General features: G+C 30.5%; 1 protein-coding gene and 1 long non-coding RNA gene across 2 annotated transcripts in view; one reads left to right on the top strand and one right to left on the bottom strand.

Annotated features, from left to right (window-relative positions):
- Nucleotides 1-20,932, top strand: part of LOC107453691 (neuroligin-4, X-linked) — an 85,544-nt gene extending 64,612 nt beyond the window's left edge. Inside the window, exons 6-9 of the mRNA XM_043039509.2 lie at nucleotides 411-526; nucleotides 14,464-14,909; nucleotides 18,780-19,105; nucleotides 20,733-20,932. Coding sequence (XP_042895443.1) covers nucleotides 411-526; nucleotides 14,464-14,909; nucleotides 18,780-19,105; nucleotides 20,733-20,757 — 913 coding nt within the window. The 3' untranslated portion in view covers nucleotides 20,758-20,932. The remainder of the gene's footprint in view (nucleotides 1-410; nucleotides 527-14,463; nucleotides 14,910-18,779; nucleotides 19,106-20,732) is intronic.
- Nucleotides 423-22,550, bottom strand: part of LOC122268861 (uncharacterized) — a 161,995-nt gene continuing 139,867 nt past the window's right edge. The window contains exon 3 of the long non-coding RNA XR_006224729.2: nucleotides 423-544. This is a non-coding gene — a long non-coding RNA (uncharacterized lncRNA). The remainder of the gene's footprint in view (nucleotides 545-22,550) is intronic.

Genomic DNA, 22,550 nt, shown 5'->3' with positions numbered 1-22,550 from the left:
CTTAAGGAATGTGTCACTTAAGAGAATAGATACTTTACGAGCTTGACTTACTCGTAATAGAATAGAAAGAACAATTGCTAACGTAAGCAAATGCCGAGTTTCAAAACCAATAAGGATTGAGATACCCGCACTACGTCACTTGCAAGTATCCTATTGTAACGAACTCAGCATAGGCGTACTACGTCATCAAATTAAAATTTTTAATTTTTTTCACCCGGAACGAAGAACGATATTCAGCTAGCTGTATATTAATATTGTAACTAAAATCGGCTTTTCAAATATTATTTAATTTTATTAATTAGAGGCAAATAAAGATTATATTTTTCGATTTAGAAATAAATGGCGTTTTTATGGAATAAACAATTACATTGGAAAAAAAAACCTATATAATTCTTCTCTTCTGTTACTAGCGATCCAAATATTGGTACTCAGCTGGAAGATCTTATAATTGACATCACCCGAGGAAGATACGAGCGAGTAGTGTGGCCCGAATTTACCTCTACACATCAGAAGTTCCTCAGCATATGCAAGTATTGTTCAATTCCTGTTGTTTGGTATAACTAAGCAAAAATTTAAAACAAATTAGTGTTTTAGATTAATAGAAATAGATTTACGATACATTGAAGTCAAGGAAAAGCAATAAATAAAATAAATTTTTCCTTAAATTTAAAAATATTTAAAATAATTATAAAATTATTCCTTTAAAACTGGATTTAATAATTTAAGGGATATCATTATCTATATTTTACGTTGAAATATCCTTTCACATATGGTACCTGATGAAGTGATAGGATCTTGCAATGAAAAACGCCCCCTGAGTTACTTTTGATCTAAGAATTGGATTTTTCAGTTATCAATTGTAATTGTTAGAAGGTCTAACCTTAAGTATACTAAGTTAATATTATACTAAGGATACTAAGTTAAGTATATTAAGTAACAGATATTTTAAGTTACAAATAATGAGACTTATAAACAAACCTTCTCTGAAGGAACATATTTGTTTTGACGGATTCAGATGCTGGACATTAAAAATATGAGGATAACCGCAATCTGGAAAACATGGTTCCAATAGTTCGGGCAAAAGAGTGGTTTAAAGTTTGGAACCTATAATGTTGATCAGTGTAAGAGTGATTAAAATGCCAGCAACAACTTTTATCTCAAAGCCGAATGAGATTTTCGACTGATTAGCACATAAACAATGCAAGCTTAAGACAATGTCCCATTTAACTAAGCTAGTATATGCACTATGAGATTCGCAATAAGCTTATATAAACAACCCTTTTGTAACGAAATTAAATTTGCCTTTTCAAACCAAAGATAGAAAAATTTTCTGATATCGTGAATGAATCCTCATTCGCAAGTTAAGAATAGAAATTGCTCTCTAACTTAGGAAAAAATCCTTGTCTCAAGGTTTATTTCAGATTTTATGCCCATTACTGAAACAAGATTTTTGCTCAGGCCTTTATATACTTTCTGTGACACTTTAAAAGTGAAGGTTGGCCTGAAAACTAAATTTTCAACAAAAACAAAATGTTGTTGTTTAGAGCCTGGGCAAAGCTAGTATGAAAAAAACACGCAAAAACAGGGTTACGATAAAAGCAAAAAAAAAAAAATTAAATTTGTTGAATATTATTATTCTATCTTTAAGGGGCATTACGCTTGGTATAACATTATTAATAATATTTTACAGTGTGGGTGAATTTCTCTTTATGTATACTTTCTCATACCTTTTGAGCTAAAGAAGTGATCTAAAATTTTTACATATGGTCATAAAACTTCTTTGTTCAAAGATAATTCTTTTCAAGAAGTAATTGTTTACAATTAGTTTTTTTTTTCATTATTCATTCTAATAATAATCTAAAAGATCTGAACTTGAAGGCATGAAAATTCTTACACTCTTCTTATCTGAGTAAATTTAAATGAGAAAATTTAAAAATTCGAAATGACTCAGTCAATTAGTTCTCAAGAAATTAAAACTAAAAAAAATTATTTGAGATGATGAATTAAATAAAAAGTTAAATTTACTTTTAAAAATTCTAGTTAACGAACTTTTAAATAGAGAAAGATCTCAGCCGGCTCAAAGCTTGCAAATTGTTTCCGGTCTTTAGTTCAATTCTCCATTCGTAGGCATTAGTGTTTTAGATATTAGAATAGATTATAACGCAAAAATATAGCGATCAAACTCCTATTTTTCTTCCACTCGTAATGTAGTTAAGAATAATGCATATTCAAGTAATAACCAGACAATTATTATACTCATAATATTTTCTTTAAAATTAAAACTATAATATAAAAGCGTGTGAGATTTGTAAAAAATAAAGATTTGATCATTATTAATATTTCTACAATTTTTCCAATTCGTGTGATAAATGGTATTTGAGTTCTTTTATTTATGATGCTAAATTTTTATTAATTTTCTTTTAACTTTTACTCTATTGCATATTTTCAATCCTTATATTTCTATTTTTTTATACTTTTGAATACTTAGTTTGAAACACATTTACAAATTGTTAACTAGACTGTAGCTGTGAATTTCGAAACTTATCGATATTTGATTTCCGACAAGTTTCTAATTGAACGAGATCTGATTTATTGAAGCAAGTTTTTTTCTTTATTTTATCTGCTTAAATGCTATTGTGTTGCTCAGTAAGTAATTCTGTTTTTTCCCAACAGAGTAATTAATTATGTTTTTTCAAAACCAACCTTACACTTCATTCGCATTATCATTATATATTTTGACAGCTGATATGGGAGCGCTTGCTCGCGAAAATATTCGATTGATTCTATGCTGTAGTTTTTGATTGGTGCAATTTCAAATATGGAAAATGAAAAACAGAATTTCCGTCATATTTTTCTTTTTTACTATCGAAAAGATAAAAATAATGTCCAAGCAAGAAAAAATTATCCGACATTTATGGAGAAGATGTATTAGCAGTACGCCAGTGACAAAACTTATTCGCATAATTTCGATTAAAGTGCTCGAAGATGCACCTTGTCAGTTTAAGCAGATGAAGACACAATAAAGGCATTAATTGATGCAAACCAGAGAATAACAATTCGTGAGATTGTTGAGAGACTAAATTTATCAAATACTACCGTTTATGATCTTTAGAAAAGCCTAGAAAGTTAGTCTCAAAGCTCGACATATGGGTTCTTTATGTTCTTTCAGAAAGAAATTTGTGTCATCTGTGATTTGGTTTTCAAACTTCAATTGCATCCTCACCAAGAAGAGAAAAAATGGGTTATCTACAATAATTCTCCGATTTCTACGAGTTTCTTTGGACGATAAAGCCTTTACTCTAAATAAGGTGGCACCTGGATCAGTTTTTTACTAGCAACAAACAAAAATTTTAACGCATAGAATCATGCTACTGCCAGAAAGATGACAAAAAGTAGTATTGGACTTGAATGAACAATATAAGATTTTATAAAATATTGATTAACTATAAGAATATCGCCTTTCATTTCCATAAAAAGAAACGAAGTGATATTTTAATTGTTAGAGAACTTAATCAAAATTGCATATATTCATAATTGAATAAATTAATATAGAAAGTTTCGATAAATATGTAAAAAAATAATTAATATAATAAAAACTATGGTTTTTTTATACTTACAATATTACTGCGTGGAATTACTAAAAATAATTTGCCAGCATATGAAGTCATCGTACAAAAGTGCATACTCCTCTATGTATATATGTAGATTGAAAATATGATTAAAATTTCCTCTTATTTCGGAAGCATTGAAAAATATATTTATATGCTGCATATAAATACATTTATCCAGTTTAAAATCAATTACTTCAATTAATATTAAAGTATACTTTTCATTTTTCTTAATAAATTTGTAAGAAGCATGCAGTTCCTAAAACTATAATTTTATTAAACGCGCACAATTCTGTGAAATATTACATAAATGAATATTACTTTATTTATTGGTGATATATTTAAAATATGATTCATTCACAATTTTAATTTAATTATATTTAAAAAATATTGTTATATTCCTCATTTAGTGGCAGTAACTAAATCAATTCCGATAAAAATCTGATATTTCAATCAATCTTAATTTATACATTCCATTTTCCCCCTAATTAATTCGTAAAATTCCTGCAACTCATAAAAAGAAGAATTTTTTTAAAATTTGAGACATTAATATTAGCATTCTTTCTCGTGTAATTCAAAAATAGCTAAGAAAAAATACGCTAAGACTTTATTAAAGGGTATATTAGGAAATAATTACTTTCGGCAAATATATAACAAGGCCGTTCGAGGACTTTATTAAAATGGTAAAAGCAAAGAATTGATTTCGGAAAATATTTTGAAATAACTTTACTTGCTTATTCAATATTTTATCTTATTATTATTGATATAATTATTGTATAACTTCAAACCTTCCGCTTCATTAGCGCTTAATAAACTGGACTTAAATTTCAATCAAATAGTTAGGAATTAGTAGTTAAGATTAATGTTTATAATTTATTATTTCAAGTATTTACATTACGTACGGCCTGAGAACCATTTATTCCATTAACTTAACTTTTCAATTGGTACTTGTTTGGTTTTACTGTAGAGGTTGGAATTAGATATATTTTTAGGTCAGCATTCGTAATGATTTAATTGGGTGACTTCAAAAATGCTAATTAACTAGTGCAGAGATGATATTTTAAGTTGTGAAATACGACAGAAAAACGTGCTTTTCCTGAAAAAATCATAACTTTTTTCTTCGAATTAGGTTTTTTGACCTTCAAAATGAGGGAAAAAACCGTAGTCTGGAAAATATGGTCGGAATAGTTAATGCAGGAGAACGATTCAAAGTTTTAATCCCTTATTGTTAATTTTTTTTTGCGTTTTCACTTTATCTCACGTACTTTTAGAGCAAATCTAGGATATTTTGCAAGCAGTTATAGATTTTATATGTCCTAAGTTAATTCCATGTAAAAAAATAATTTTAATAGTTATTGATGATTAATAATTATTTTTAATTTTAAGATGAAACATATATAAATCAATTATCAAACAAGGATAAAAATAAAATACTTCTTTTGAGCGCCCTTTTAGATACTCTTTGGTTTTCTTAACGGATATTTATTATTCTATTTAAAATGAAAAAAATAAACGGAAACTTAACGACACCTTTTACTTTTGTTTTTCGTTCTTGACGTTTTCTTACTTTATTCTTTATCTCGCAATAGGAAAAATATTTGCTTTAAAAAAAGCTGTCAAGGTAATATTTTCTTAAGCTAAAGTTAATTGCACCTTAAAAATATGTATGGATAAGTTTGTTTTTTTTTCCACTCAAACTATGCACAATCATTCTGTACCTTTAAGATAAAGAAAGTGAAAACCTTTCCAAGTCATTAACACAAGAACGAAGTTTTAATTATAGAGCTTCATTACTCTTTTTGTTAATGCGTTTTCCAGCAAAAGAAAAAAAAAGGTATTCAATAAAATTCATGAACAAGAAAAGAAAAATTAACCTATAAAAATCCTTTTGAGTAGGATATTCTGAGTTTTAATTAAGGTGTGAGGAAAAATATCGATATTAGGAATGTAATTCCTAACCATTTTTAATAACGCATAGGTATTATATTAATTTGAAAACTAATTAAAGATTCTGAAATTTTTTTAATGGTGTAGAATTAATTGTAAGAAATATAGAGGGAAAATTATAGCTTTCTTACTGAATAATAAATGAAGCTTATAAAAAAAGGACTACCTTTGGTAATTTGTTTCTTTGTTAGGAATTAGTTGCCAAGTTTCATTAAAATCATGAAACTTTGAATGTAATAAATTTATCTACAATCCAAAGTTCTTCTACAAAATTTTTTGTACTTTCAGTCTATTTCAAAAGAGCCAGAAAAATACCTCGTAGAAAAGAGAAGGCCTTAGCACGGGTTACCATAAACAAGAAATTTGATCCTTTAGTAGTCCAAACGTAATGACGTCTTTCGTATTTTCCACCACTGCGCAACTTAGTAGCCCAAACGTTGTGACATCTTTCTTCTTTTTCATCGACTGCGCAGTTTATGTTCGTCACGTCGGACTACTAAATTGATCCGTGCTGAGGCCTTCGTTCTTCTAGGAGGTGTTGACCAAACTCGGAGGCTGTCTGAAGAGTAATCCCAGAAAAGCCAGTTCAGAGACAAATCTGGGGATCGAGCAGGCTAGGGAAGGGTGGTAACCTTGCTGTGTGTGACCGAGCATTGTCTTATTGAAAAATAACTTGTGCAACACAAGTAGCTGAAGGATGTCACAAACGTACCGAACAANAATTGGGTATAATATAGCCTACGTCACAGGTTGTGTTGTTCCTACTAAATTTAACCCATGAACGGCATTTTCTGCGAGCCTAACTTCAAGCCACAAATAAACAAACGAAGTGTTCGATCGTTCAAATAGCTGCTCGCCAGATTTTATTGCATTATAAAGAAAAGTTATTGAAACTAAATACAACTAAATAAACAGCAACAACTAAAACAAATAACAACAACTACTAATAACAACAACTAAATAAACAACAACTAAATTCCATTCGTTTAGCATTGCGTCATATGTTATTCCTACTAAGTGGAAGTAGTTGTGTTTTTTTTATATTATACCCAATTAAGTTTCATTTTGAAAAACCCAATCATTAGCATAATTTGTTATGATATTGAGATGATTTTAATGAGCAAATTTATTGTATTTTTCTCATTTCTTATTTTTTTTACATCAATTACATGCAACGCATCAACAGTTTATTTTATTTCAAAAAAAAAAAAACGTACTATAATTGTTTGCACATTACAAAAACATTGCATTTATAGAAAAACAATTCCAAAAGATTATGTCACGGGAAAAAAATAAAAACACATAAGAGACGTATGTGAATCAAGCGTGATTTTTGTTAAAAGTTTTAAATACTAAAAAAATTTAGAAATTTGTGAAAAGACTTAATCATGCGAGAAATAAAAGCTGTTTAATTTAAAAGAAATGTTTCATAATAATTTACAAAACTATAATACAAGATACCCTTTTTAATTAAATATAGTGAGATACTTATGCATCCCTTGTAAATTACTGTGAAAAGAATTTACGGAAATTAACATCAAATTAAGAAGTGTAAAATGTGTTTTTAAAACATTCGCAAGTACCAGCAATGCATTTAAATATTTTAAAAGACTATACAGCTTTCAAAGTCTTTTTTTTTTTTTTGGAAATATGAAAGAATTATGTGAAAGTTCTTAAATCAGCGCTTTTAAAAATTGGCAGTAAATGAGAAACAGCAGCAGTAAATGAGAATTATTAGTAGAAAATTAGCAGTAAATGAGAAACAACGTTATTTTTAAGTAAAAGGTAAAGCGTTTTTTTTTTTTTTTAAAAAAACAGGCTGAATATATGATATTTACATTGCTATTTTTCCGATGTTTGTTTTTCGTCAAAATTGCAAGGTTGCTTTTGCCATTTTTTCTTAGTTCTACTACATAAAACAAACAAAACAAAAATTACTAAAAACTTGCTTTCGAAATTCAAAACGACGGAATAAGCCTTGAGTTAATTTTTCGGGGNGGGGGGGGGGGGGAGCTAAAAATGGATATTTTAAATTCTTAAAGCATAAATAAAACACCCATTTTTAATTCCATGTTGAAAAAAGCAAGTTTAAAGTATTAAGTAACAATTAAAATAGACATATGCCATAAGTAGCATTTAGATTCTCCAAAAACTTTTATTCTCGTAACAAATACTATTTTAGGTTTCTAAATGTGGTATATGTGTAAGATTCAAGATTTTGTGCTGATTCGGAATGACCTAAATGTGAAATTCCTTACTTAATTCTTACTAACACTTTAAAATTTTTTACTTCAAGACTAAAATATCACTTGTATTTATGCTTTAAATAAAATTTAAAATCAACTTTTCAATCAACTTTTTGCTGATCTGAAACTTTGAATTTCGTATAAAAAAACATTTTTCACTATATACTCATCCACAAACAGTTTAGCTTCATTTATACAAGGCTTGATTAATTGACCCTTCAATTATCCAACACCCTTATCGACCCACCTTGAAATCTTAATTCATCTTAATAACAACTGACGTTATCCAATTACTGTTTTATTTTTGGCACATGAGTCACCAAATTGCACTTTCAATTCAATTCAGTTTAACCCAATTACTACTGAAACAATCATTATAAAATTTGACCAGTAAAAAATGATAAATAAAAATTTTATCAGGGAATTTTTTTCATAAAATTTTATAGCTTATTGAAATAGAACACTGAGTTTTTTTTTTTGCAAGAAAATATAGTCTTTTATTTTAAGTATATTTCCCTCCAAAACGGAGGACAAATTCCACAGGTAAAATTACTGCACTATTCAGTAGTAATTCTAGTAAAAAAAACATATAATTTTGATTAATAAAAACCAATCATTTGATACTTTTTAATATGGTAGTAGCTTAGAGGAAATATTTGTTTTTAGGGATTTAAGTTCTTTTTATCACACATTAAGTAAAATGCAAAACGAAACAAAAGTAAGGAAAATAAATGTTTTTTCTGCCAAGTAAGGTAACATGATAAAATTACGCATTTTACGACACTTACCAAATTTTAACGCATATTATAAAATAGTATTTTGTTAGTGTTTTCAAAATCATTGCCAAAGAGCTTTTACAAAAATTTCAGTGCTTTCAGTCTATTTCAATGGAGTCAGAGCCCCCCCCCCCCCTAAATTTGACCATATTCTGCTAGTTTTGACATTCTTTTGTTTATTCCACACTTATTGGTTCCACTGGAAACTAAAACCAATCTCACCCTTTGCCTCAAAGGCTTATGACAACAACAACAACCTCACTTGCAAAATCGATTTTCTACCCAGTTCTGCTGATTATCTGATTTTCCAACATGATCTTTGTCCCATAGGTGCTGGATGATTGGAGTTCTAGTAACATTAATGTTACATGACTCAAAATGTTTTCAAAGAAAAAAAACAGTAACGAAACAGCTCACGAGAGCAGTAATATTTTTTTTTCTCCCAATATTCGATTCGAATGTAATTCTCTCTGATAGTAAGTTCACTCGAAGAAACTTTAATGCATCGATTTAATTTTTATATTTTGCTAATGAAGATCTCTTGAAAGAAAAGATTACTTTTCCCAACAATGAAATCATGAAAAGAAAAGTTAAGATCCTTTTAAAACCATTATGAAAAGGGAACTATTTCCAATCAGCCCCACCTTGCGCTCGACCAAAAAGATTCTACGAACAAAAGAATCTAAAAGTTCTGTGATAATAATGCTCGTAGGACGAGATCTGTTTTTGCTTTATTTTAGTTTTACCAATTTTAGAGAGTTCCCAAAATGGAACTGAAGGTTTTATCGATTTACGTTTCGTTTAGCGGCATTTTTTTATTTTATTTTATGCAGTGATTTTGCAATTCGTAGAAAGGTAAAGGAAAAATGTTTTGAAATAAATCATCGATTTGTGCTTACAAAGCTTACCGATAAATGTATTTCAACTTTTCAAGAACTTGGCTTTACATGTAACTAGATAGCGTTTAAAAGTTGTTTCATTTTCAATATCGAAAATACTCATACACGTTTTCAATAACAAATGCTGAAAAGCGATTAAATGTTAGAATATATAAATATAAATCATTATTTTCCTATTTATAAAAGAAAATATTTCAAATGAAACTCCTCTGTAACAACAGTTGACGAAATATTTGAGTAAAAATAGGTAAAAATAATAATCGATTCTAAAAGTCGTTTGAAAATCTTCTAAATCTATCATTCAAATTTAAATCCTTTTATGAAATTTATTTGTAAATGCGAGTTTTTATTTCTTGAATACAGTTCTGATTATAGCTAAACAGTCTAATAGTTGCCAGATTCCTGATTGTCTGCAAATAAATTTATTCTTTAATAAAGTCAGACTAGTAATACTTATGAGTAAGAGAATAAAAAAATTTATAAAATAACAAAATTGAAAATAAAGAGACTTGATATAGTATTATGAAATTTTATATTCGATATTTCATTTATGTTTTTATCGTTTTATATTTTATTAAAAATTTTTTTTACATTTTATTTATAATCCTTTTATATTTTATTCAGATTTAGTTAACATTTTAGTTTTTTTTCTTTATCAAGAATACCGTAGTATTTCTAACAAACGCAAAAAAAAATCTGAAAGCATATCATTTTACAAAGACATTTCTTTTTTGGTCTATTTAATCTCAGTTCCGACACGTTAAAATGTGGTATTGAAAAACAAAATTTATTTTGAAAATATATATTTTCACTTTCGAACATATGAAAAATTAATGTATTGTCTTGTGAATTTTTTGAAACAATCCCATGATTCAAAAAATAACAAATAAATTTTTAAGTTTCAACATTATAATGTCAGTTCATAAGGTAATATTATCATATTAAAGGTTATATCATAAGGTAAGGGTTATATAAGGTTACATAACTTGATATTAATCAAATATAGCAATATAAGGGAAATAATGATCTGGCATAACAAAACCCTTACCGAAACACTGTACGCTCGTACTTATATGCGCTTATTTTTTCCTTCAAAGTTTTGTCATAATTAATTTTAGATAGAGAGATACTTTTGAAAAATACCTCATTTGTACCCATCAATCTATTATTAGTATTAGATTTTTTTCACAACTGAGGGCAATTATAAAGTAATCGACACTAGTTTCATATGATCTTGGTTTTTAAAATAACTCAGCATTGTCACTTAATTTACCCAAATAAATCAATTAGTTTGAAATAAATAACCCCAAAATTTAAATTATCCACCTGACGTTAATAAGCAAAATAAGAAAAATTTTATCAAGAAAGATGAAAAACAGAATTCTAATCTAACGTCTAACAAACATGATATACACTTACAATAGCTATTTTCGGATACACTTTTCCGCGTCTTAAGCATATCAAATCTTAAAATTTGTGCCGATAATTTTAATTATCAGCGCGTGATGATTTCGGAATTAATCAGAAGCTGTTGTTTAATCAGGAGATGTTTTTCATTTTAAACAAAATAAAAAATATATAATAAATCATATCACCTTACGCTTAACTCCCACACACCTGTTTCGAATTAATGTAAAATTTTAAAATATTCTTTTTATTTTATTTTAGTTATATTATTTGCAAGATTAAATGCAAATAAAGTATAAATTCAATTTTCTACGCTTCATGGAATACTATTTTTATAGTTCTTAATTACCCCCTCTTATCAGATCGGACCAAACTTCCAAAATAGACTCTTTAAAGAGTTATCATTCCATACCATCTTTTGAATGAACTTTCAAAGATTAAAATCTTTAAAGTAATTTAAGCCCCTTTCTAAGATTTATTATTTCGTTATCGGGTAGTTTCAAACTTTAAATTACCCATTACCTATCAATAGATTTCTTGCAGCTTGTAAAGATTTTATCATGATTGATGAGCCTTAAATTTTCAACTTCGAAAGAAAAATTACTCTGAAGCTTTATCAAACTTGAACTAAAAGTTGTGATAAATTTATGCCAGAAAGCAGATTTTCTAAATTTTGTTGATAATAATAGATGTTTGAATAAATGTATAAACGCGCAGCTTTTTGCCCCTATCCTAGTTAAGTTCACGCCATGAATATGTTGTAATAAAATATTTTTACATCGTATGGTGGTGAGATTTTTTTTACAGAGTTTAGATTTATTCTTAATTAAATTAAATTAATTAGATTAAATAAAATTCCTAGTGCTTTTTAGCATCCAAATAGAGTCTCGGTGCTGCCATCTAGTCTGACAGAAGCCAGACGGCCAAATTAACATGACCAACGGTATCTCAGCCATTGTGGTGGTTCTGAAAGAGTGGATGCCACCTCTGGAGAACGCACTAAGTCTGCTCATCGGCAAGACCGATTGTGCAGCTCATTGGAAAAAAAATAAATAAATAAATTTAAAAAAAAGTTTTATTCTAATCCTGGTCCTAGAAATTGGGCAAATGTTCCATTAGTTTTGTGGCAACCATTGATGGTTTTTTTAGGAATAAATCCACCTCTATAATGTTTAGGCAGTCCAGAATATACCTGAGATTGTCTCATTTAACAGAAAGGGGATATATTGTCGAGTACATGATGTTATTGTCTTCGACCATTAAAGGCATTACAAGCAACAGGCTCGAATTAATTGTTCAGGTCCGCATTTTTCAATGTTGCTATTATTTAAAAGCAAATTAAAACACATTCGGGTCGTTTACATTAAGATTCCGTAACTTCAAACCTAACGCCTTGACAGTGGCAAGATGGTCAGCATTGTGCTCCGGCAATTATTTTTATTTTCCGAGGAGCAAGTACCTCTTGATCGGTAAACCTCCTTTGGGAATAAAACTTCGGCCATTCTCTGTGCCTTAATCGATGTGTGTAGAGTCGTGGTGGCTCAGGGGATAGAGCGCTCACCTCCCAACGAGGTGACCCGGGTTCGAATCCCTGATAGATGCGAGTTCCACACCCGCCTCCGACTGACCACTGTGCTGACTTAAAATATCCTCCATAGTAGACGGATCATGGGTTATAGTCCCTTTGCCGTCAGGTTCACAGTGGGAGGTTTTAGTGTTTTTCCTCTTCATATATCACAAATGCTTGTTAGTTCCATCAAAATATTTTCCAAGAAGGCAAATTTCTCCTAATACGTGATCCAGGAGTTTCTTNTGTGAAAAACTCACTACGTCCAAATTAACACGACCAACGGTATCTCACCCATTGTGGCGGTTCTGAAAGAGTGGATACCACCTCTGGAGAACGCACTAGGTCTGCTTATCGGCAAGACCGATTGTGCAGCTCATTGGAAAAAAAAATTTAAAAAAAGATTTATTCTAATCCTGGTCCTAGAAATTGGGCAAATGTTCCATTAGTTTTGAGGCAACCATTGATGGTTTTTTAGGAATAAATCCCCCTCTATAATGTATAGGCAGTCCAGAATATGCCCCAGAGTGTCTAATTTAAGAGAAAAGGGATATATTGTCGAGCATATGATGTTATTGTCTTCGACCATTAAAGGCATTACAAGCAACAGGCTCGAATTAATTGTTCAGGTCCGTATTTTTCGATGTTGCTATTATTTAAAAGCAAAGTAAAACACATCCAGGTCGTTTACATTAAGATTCCGTAACTTTAAAACTAACGCCTTGACAGTGGCAAGATGGTCAACATTGTGCTCCAGCGATTATTTTTATTTTAAGAGGAGCAAGTACCTCTCGATCGGTAAGCCTCCTTTGGGAATAAAACTCCGTCATTTTCTGTGCCTTAATCGATGTGTGTAGAGTCGTGGTGGCTCAGGGGATAGAGCGCTCATCTCCCAAAGAGGTGACACGAGATCGAATCCCTGATAGATGCGAATTCCTCGCCAGACTCTCACTGACCACGGTGCTGACGTGAAATATCCTCAGTAGTAGACGGATAATGGGTTAGAGTCCCTTTGCCGTGGGAGGTTTCACCGTGGGAGGTTTTAGTGTTTTTCCTCTTCATATATCACAAATGCTTGTTAGTTCCATCAAAAAATTTTCCAAGAGGGCAAATTTCTCCTAATACGTGATCCAGGAGTTTCTTTGTCTTCTGCATTGGGTTCAACATTACAAGGCTACGAGGTTGAACATTGGTAGCCGCAAACTGAAAATCAGGTAGACTGTTCAAAGATGGTTATTAAATGGTCAAGGAATTTTGTAAAACAATAAGAAGAGACAAAAAGAAACATTTAACTAAATTTTTACAAATAATGTGATGGGTTATAACCAGTAATTGCTGAATTAATGTATAAAAGAAATGTTTCTTCAATTAGGAAAACCATAAGACAAAGGAAGTACATGACATATAATTTACAATGCAGTGCATTACGGTCAGTAAGACCTTGATTTAAACTTACTTTGTACTTTTTATTATTATCAATAATTACTTATTTATCAGTAATTACTACATACTAAACTAACTCACTAAGCCGTAACAAATATTCATTACTAAGCTTAACTTTCTCTTAATTACAAATGTTGATTAAAAGCATTAGATTATTTTGAGTTACATAAATTATAAAAATACCATTTTTATTTAAAGAGGTATTATTAAAAAACGCCAATGTTTTAAAAATATCTGTTAACTTAGAATATGGTATGTACTAATTGGAAGGTATTAGCTTTAAATTGAATCATTAAATTATAGCAAAATTATAGCGAATCATTATAGCGAAGTGCGTGTTAAATCCGATCGTCTACATTAAAGCATATTATTCTTTTTTTTCTTGTTTGTACTAAATTTTTCAAACTGTATATTTTTCCTTAAACTAGGGCAGTTTCTATTTAGCACTTAATGAAGCTTTACATCAAATAGAGTGTTAACACATCTAATTAATGTTTTAATCGGTAATTTTCTTTATTTTGTTTCATTTCCATGTTCTAATAAACTAATACTTTGTTTTGTATTTTGCAGCTTTAAAACCCAAAGTAAAGGATCATTACAATGCCCACAAGCTTTCGTATTGGCTCAACCTCATCCCAGCTTTAGATACAGCAGACAACACTACAACGGACCAACATCACATGCTGCCTGAACATCATAATACTTCTGCCTACGATGGAAATATTCGTAATCTTTACGATGGAGTTCAACAGCTGAGTATGAAATCGAATTCAGAAGATACTTCGTCGCTCAATGGGACCATCGATCAAAAGAATGATCTGAATCGAAATGTTTCTGCAAACTCATCAGAGGTATACATCTTCAGTTTGGACAAAGCATCTCACTTGTCAGCCCTCGGAGTTACAATTGCCGTGGGATGCTCTTTACTCATGCTGAATGTAGTGGTCTTCGCTGGAATTTACTATCAGAAAGATAAAATAGCTGTAGCAAGAAATGTTCAGAAAGCCTTTTATGAGGTAAATGCAATATTTTTGTTCAATATATAAATTTTAAGAAACTATCCATCAATAATATTAGGTCACCTGCCTTAGGGAAAAAATTCCTTATTCTTTAAAAAGTGAAAGTGGCGCTCTAAACTCCTTCGGACAGGATTTCAAAATGTCCTGGTATGGCAGTTGTACTATTTTCTTCCACAAGACTTTGATAAAACGTAAAATCTCTTCACATATTCTAATTAATTGTCTCCCAGCGATTCAACTAATTCCGATGTTCCAATTATTCGCTATACGGTTCAGGTCTGGACTCTGGATAGGTCCTTCACTCTATTGTCGCCATACAACTCTATGGTGGACCACGCAACATAATATCTAGCGTTGTCGTCTTGGAAGAGACATGTTAAACTTGGAAAAGAGCTGCAACTTAGGAAATCAATAAGATGACGCTGAATCAAATCCCAGAATTGGCTGGTTGATACGAACTCTGCTTCCGGCTGGCATCGACCACAATTCTAACGCTAAATATCCTCAGTAGTAGACGACCATGGATTAGAATCCCTTTGCTGTCGGACAAACCGTGGGAGGTTATCGTAGTTTTTCTTTCCGTGTAACGCAAATGTAGGTTAAATCCATCAAAAAAGTCTCCCACGAAGGCTACTTTGTTTCAATTCTTCTGATGCAACTTTGTTCAGGTCTGGACTCAGGACAGGTCATTCACTCTATTGTCACCATACGATTCTATGGTGGTTCGCGCAGCATATTAGCTAACGTTATCGTCTTGTAAGACGTGTGTTAAACTTGGAAACAGAATAACAATTTAAGAAATCAATACCACTGGTTCGAATCCCAGTCGTGGCTGGTTGATACGAATTCTGCTTCCGGCTCACTCCGATCATAGTTCCGACATTAAATATCATCAGTGGTAGACGATCATGGGTAAGAATTCTCTTGCCATCAGATTAACCGTAAGAGTTTTTTGTAGTTTTTCCTTCCGCGTTGGTTAGTTCCCTCAAAAAGTCCTCTACGAAGGCTGCTTTGTCCCAATGCTTGATCCAGGAGTTCCCTTGTCTTATGGGTTGAGTTCAAATTTTAATACAAGACTACTTAGTTGTAGTCTTGATTTGGTTGGTTGTTCAACATCGGTTATAAACTAAAATCAAATAGTGCTGAGCGTATCGGATTTGAGCTTACCATGGGAAAACTCGACTAAGGGTTCACGTCTTATGCTTTAGAAACATCCCAGACAATAATTCCACCTCCACCGTATGCATGTCCGTTCAAATACTTATTGATAGAGACAATCAAAATGGACGAGAAAAAAAAGCCTAATAAGGGCAATAAGCAGCAATCAAGTTGATATATTTAAAAGACAAAAAGATTTTAGTATTGTGAAATAATATAATTTTTTTCACGTCTATAGCAGGATATAAAGTTATAAATAAGTAATTTATAAAATTATATTCCATCAAAATATAAATTTTAATGATCAATTATAAAGCTATTTCTCTAAAAAAATTGCTACAGGAAATGTCTTTGTACGGCAGAAAAATATTGCAGTAATAATTTATCAATATCTAATACCGCCTATCAACTTCTTGAAAAATAAATGAAAAACCTTCGGACTAACCCGTTTGGATAAATAAATGAACGTTTCAAAATTTTTATTGTGGGTATAATACCTGAACAAAGCAAGAAAAATGGCTGGATTTGGTAACAAATATTGCGTTTACACTTTGAGTCACGGAATTTACGAAAGATGTCTTTTCTCTGAAACTGTTATGCAGTTGGCTTTAGATTTTATTTCTTATTTTGATATAAGAAAGAAAACTCTTTACAATTTTGAAATGCAATTTTTTATCAACTTTAATTTTATAAATTAATAACAAAGAAATAAAATGATTTTTTAATTTCAAACTATAATAAATAAAAATTGTAAATACTTAAATTATAACTTTATAAATTTATCCATAATTATTTTGTTTTGTTTCATTGACATCGATATTTTTATATGTATAAAGATTTTATCCAAGTAACACTAGTTCATTTACCGCAAACATTTAATGACATAATAAGAATCATTTTAATATTGTTAATTTGATTTTTTATTGCTAATTTAATTATATCCAATTTAAGTTAAATAGATTAAATAATAAATGTTCAGTTATTTATTTTATCTAATAGCATATATTGTATAATATTTATTTTCCAAATATCAATTAATCTTAATTATCATGTTTATAACTAATTTTATTTTTTCACTGATAGTCTTTTTTTTTTTTTTTAAATTTAGCGTTATTTCTCTATAATTCCGTTTTAGCAACTGCATCTTCCTTTAACTAGTTAAAGTTAACTGTCAAAGTCAACTAGTAAGAAACAAATGAAATATCTTTTGATTTTCAATTAGTTTAAGATCAAGATAATTTCATAACAATCCTAAAATGTTCATTTTTTGGCAAAGTATTCTTTCAGTTTTTACTTCTTTTCGATTAAGTTATAAAGCAAAATTGATTGAAATTAGCAATCTATAGAAGAATGCTGCTGTTTAAACTACTGGGACTATTATCTTGAAATGGTCACTACTTATTACTGCTTTTACGGATGGCCCTGTACCATCATAAGAAATAAAAACCCAAAAATATTTTTTAAATTAATACAAATTAATGATGGATTCAATTAATGCGTATACTTTTAAGCAACGAAACTATTTTATAGTGTTAAAGTTCTGATAAAATGCTGCTAATTCCATTTAATAAAACAAAAAGAACTTCAACTATATTTTAAATCCAGCGGGTGCAATAAAAAGCAAATTTTAAAAATTCTTCCCAAAGCATTTATTGTACACTAGTGGGCTGCGCCCCCTGCTCACTAACGCTCGCCAACCCCCGAAAATTGCTACGCAATCTTATATGGTTTGCTTCGCAAACCAATCTCGCTTCGCTCGCTGCTAACTTAGGTGCATTNCCAAAGGGGTTCGGCTGTTAAAGGAAATGGCACCCCAGACCATAATGCCTTGTTGAGGGTCGGTGTGGCGTGCAATAGTGGAGGCAGGATCCCCCCTCTGCCCTGTGAGTCTCCAAACACGTCTTCGATGATCGTCAGGACACAGTTGGAAGCGGAATTCGTCGCTAAAGACTATACGTCCCCAGTCGGCATCATTCCAGCCTTATCGAGCGTCGATTTTGCGCGTCTTAGTACGTTTTTGGTGCGTTGATTTTTTCGTTATAGAGTGTATATACATATATATAAATTTTCATTCTGTTGCAAAAGGTTTTTTAGCAAATTTTAGGTACTATCCTATTTTTAAATCTATAATTGGTATCTCTCTCTCTAAGCTAAATCTGTAGTTTTAGAAGCAAAACTAATATCAAATTTGAAAATCTCCACACCCGAATTAGGCAAGATCAATAATTTTCATAAATGTGAAACAAAAATTCTGATTCCCAGATTTATGCAATGTTCGTTTTGCTTTACGTATTTTCAATTTTTCTAGCAAATATTCTTTTGATTTTCAATTAAACTAAGATCAAGATAATTTCCCAACAATCTTAAAATGTTCATTTTTTGGCAAAGTATTCTTTCAGTTTTTACTTTTTTTCGATTAACTTATAATGCAAAATTGATTGAAATTAGAAATCTTTAGAAGAACGCTGCTGTTTAAACTACTGGGGCTATTATCTTGAAATTGTCACTACTTATTATTGCTTTTACCGATGGCCCTGTACCATCAATTTCAACTGTATTTTAAATCCAGCGGGTGCAATAAAATACAAATTTCAAAATTCCTTCCCAAAGCATTTATTATACATTTTCAAGTAGAAATCAAAGCTGAATGTTTCTATAAAAATTATTACAATAGTAAATTGAACTACATCTTTTATTTCCTTATTTCAGACGGAGAGAGCTGAATCGGAGGAAGACCCAGCTTACAAGAAGCCTTATCTCCTGAAAGACGCACCTGCATCTCTTATATTGCACGATTTTGACACACTCCAAGCATTTAAAGATCAACCCATGTTCGATCTGGTAGAGAGTAGCGAAATTAAAAGACACTTAAGTGGATCAACTGAAACAGAGCTTACAAACACATCAAAACCAGCCAAAATCAAAACTGTTACTTTTGTTGATCCACCAACCATTTTATGTGATATACCTAAACCCATCCTCACGGATGTTATCAGTCCAGAACAGATGACATTAAAGTCTCTTCTTAAAACAGAGTGAGTTATCTTAGTTACTTGAGTATCTAAAGTATGTAAAGTTTGAGTTCGTAAAGTATTTTAAGGAACTGCTTGGTTAATTGGACGATGAACGTTAAGAATGCGAGAAATTCTTCACAAATCTATTATTTTAGTTCTTGAGATATTCAAAAAATTTATACTTTATTAAGTAATATGCAACACACCATGTTTAAATCTGAGTTTTCCTTATCGAGTTATAAGATTAAAAATTTGTAAAGCTTCATACATCAAAACGTAGTTCTCGATGAAAAGTTGCTTTTTCTAGTAACAATGTTCCCACAACTGCAAAAAGTTGAGATAATAGAACAAACATGGTTAAAACTTGTTTTTCGTAGACATTGTTGCATTAACTACCACTACAAAAATTAAACATCAATTCACTGATATATAAGACATACTAACTTGATTCAATCACGAGGTACCTTTTAATTGATAAGACGGTTTGCATGGTCGATAACTCCGCCCCCACATTGGTAACCTCCGGACGTGATTTGTACACACAGTAACGCCCACTTCGGTAACGCCTACTTCGTTGGATGATCCACATTGAACACTTGACTTTCTACTTGTGACAGCGTCATAATCAACCTCCTCACGCTTTGCTACTTAGTCACATCTCGATTGAACACAACGTCTGCCTGCATTCACTCGACTACTAATGGCAACACAGGAGCAACTACGACTGTGAAGTTAATACACCTCTCACATTCAGCACTCAAAAACCCGGTGACCTTAAAACCACCTCTCCCGGTCCATCACAAGTACAGCAACTAGTGGTATCGGTCCATCGAATTCAATCCTTGATAAAATTCCGGTGGGGGAGTATTGTGGCCTTAACTACCACTACGAAAATTAAACATCAATTCACTGGTATATTAGACATGCTAACTTGATTCAATCACGAGGTACCTTTTGATAGATGAAGGTTGGCGTGATCGACACTTTTGGTGACACCCCACAACACTTTTGGTGACAAAATAAATATTTAATGTCTTGGTTATAGCTGTTACAATTACCACTTAAATTTATTTAATTACCAATAAACAGTGTACTTATGTAAAAATTTAATTCAAATAATTTCAAATTTGTTCGCAAGGAACTTTTTAATTATCAACAAATGAAAACCATACTTTTAGCTATAACTTTAAAACTATTTATTATTTTTCTTTCTAAAACATTGTACTCAAACTTCTATTAATGCCAACAATATTCCGTTAAAATTTCAAAATGATCGAATGAAAATTGCACTTTCCTTGTTTTTATCATCCAGTGTACCCTTAAGCTTAAAAAGAATTAATTAAAAATAATTATAAACTTCTTTTAAAGGAATTTTAAACGTAATTTTATTCATATTTAAGACAATGTTGAACTTACTAACTACTTACTGAAATAGGTTATAACAAAACAATCTTGAAATGTTATTTTTATCTTAACTATATAATTGTATAATAAACGAAATGAAATATCTATTAAAATAATTTGTCGTCATGTTATAAGTCACTTTCTTTAGGAAATTTTTTATTTTATTTTAATTTTGAATCATTTTCAAATGCATAGTTATATACTTAATGCTTAACTAAGTGTATTTTTAATCTTTGTTTTTTAGGTCAGAAGCAGGCACTACGAGCTAATAACGACCATTTGTCTGTTAAACAGTATACGTCCATAAGAACGCATAAAAGCTTATGTGATTGGAATTTTTACACCATATAATTTGAAATCTCATTCATATCAGTGTTGTGATTAATAATTTGTTAATTTTTGAAGAAAAAAAATATTGTAAATAAAATTTTTGTGTCAGACGTATGATTTTGATTTATTATGCTTTTCAATATGAGAAAAAGCATTTGCGATATAGGAAACATGGTCATGCAAAAAGGAATAAAATCAAAAACAGGAAATCAGTATAATTTGCGCTTAAAAAAAATTAAATGCACACGTATATTTAGCATACACTTACTAGGTAATGAGGATATCTATAAAATAATGACTTATAATTTATATACAATACTTTGTAAAATAATTAGGACAAGTTGGTATTTTTTTACTGTTTATTATCAAAATGCCAAACAAATTATAAAACACCATTTGAAACAAATATTTTAAGCTGTTTTTCAGCAAATAGAGGCCTTAGTTATGCCTATATATATATATATATNCCACGAACTAAAATATATTAGTTGTCATTTTTTTGCGGACAATTTTCGTAAAAAATCTATATGGATTTAAAATACTTTTCTCGCTAATAAAAACCTAATTTCTTCGTTTCTGTGAAATTTAACATACCAACGGTGCAAAGAAATTTATTTTTCAGATTTTGCATCCAAAAAAATATTTATTCAATTACAAAAATAATCGCTGCGGTCAGTGTGCGGGTGGGTGACCACTTGGATCAGTGTGCGTAGGGACCGAGCGTGTGCGGTATTGGTCCTCGTTAAACTGTTTTACCGTAAAATGCTCGACTTTGCGTGCAGGTCGTTGGGCTACCGAAGCGGGGGTGCCATCCCCTCTGCAGAGGATCAAAATTGCGATGGCATGTCTTCGGATCATCCTCAGGGATGTTTCCCAGACCGTCGCCAATAGCCCATTATGCAGCTTTAGTGCGACGTAAATCAACAACAACAAAAATAATCGTGTAGGTTGCTCTTTTTAATTTAATTTTTTTTGTATTTTGTGAATATAATTTAGCATGATTTATCAAAAATTTTCTCGAAAAAATTCTCCGATTTAACTTTTTGAAACCACTCATTTTGGACGAAAATATTTACACACACATTTGTAAATTTTAAATTTAAAATGTAAATATATATTCTCTGGTGGTTGGAGCAGACAAACCTCAATCTTCTCTTTGAATAATTTGTCTGCTACTATGTAAATTTTAATACCTTAACAATTAGATATCTGTTGCACATTGATTGTTTAATACATAGGTGCGCATTAAATTTATTGAAGCCCAAATTTTTATTATTTAGTTAATATTTTAAAAAATATTATTACTAACAATTAAATATTTTTAAAAATATATTTCTTATTTTAATTTGTAATTCAATACTTTTATTTTGTACAACTTGGTAAAATTCTGACAGTAGTATTTAATGTTCCTTCTAACATAAAAGAGTCCTACAAAAAATTTTGATAAAATTGCGGCCCATCATTTGATTTGTGCTTTTATTTGTGGCCCCCGGCCTCATGTAAGTTGGAAACCCCTGTTATATGTCAACTAGACTGTGCTCAATGTGGTCAGAAGATTTACGTAAGAAAATGAAAATAAATATTTTTCATAATACATTTACTTAAAAAAACTGAGGTTTTCTGGAATAAATTAAATAACATTTGAGAGATTAGCTTTAAAAGAGCATGAACAATAATGCTGTGAAAGTCTGGTTTCTTGTCGATAAAATCAAGAATATTTCTGCTTCACTAT

This window comes from Parasteatoda tepidariorum, chromosome 2, assembly GCF_043381705.1.
Source record: "Parasteatoda tepidariorum isolate YZ-2023 chromosome 2, CAS_Ptep_4.0, whole genome shotgun sequence".
NCBI classification, from domain to species: Eukaryota; Metazoa; Arthropoda; class Arachnida; order Araneae; family Theridiidae; genus Parasteatoda; species Parasteatoda tepidariorum.
The sequence above is the reverse complement of the archived record's forward strand: the minus strand, read 5'-3'. Positions and strand labels throughout refer to the sequence as shown.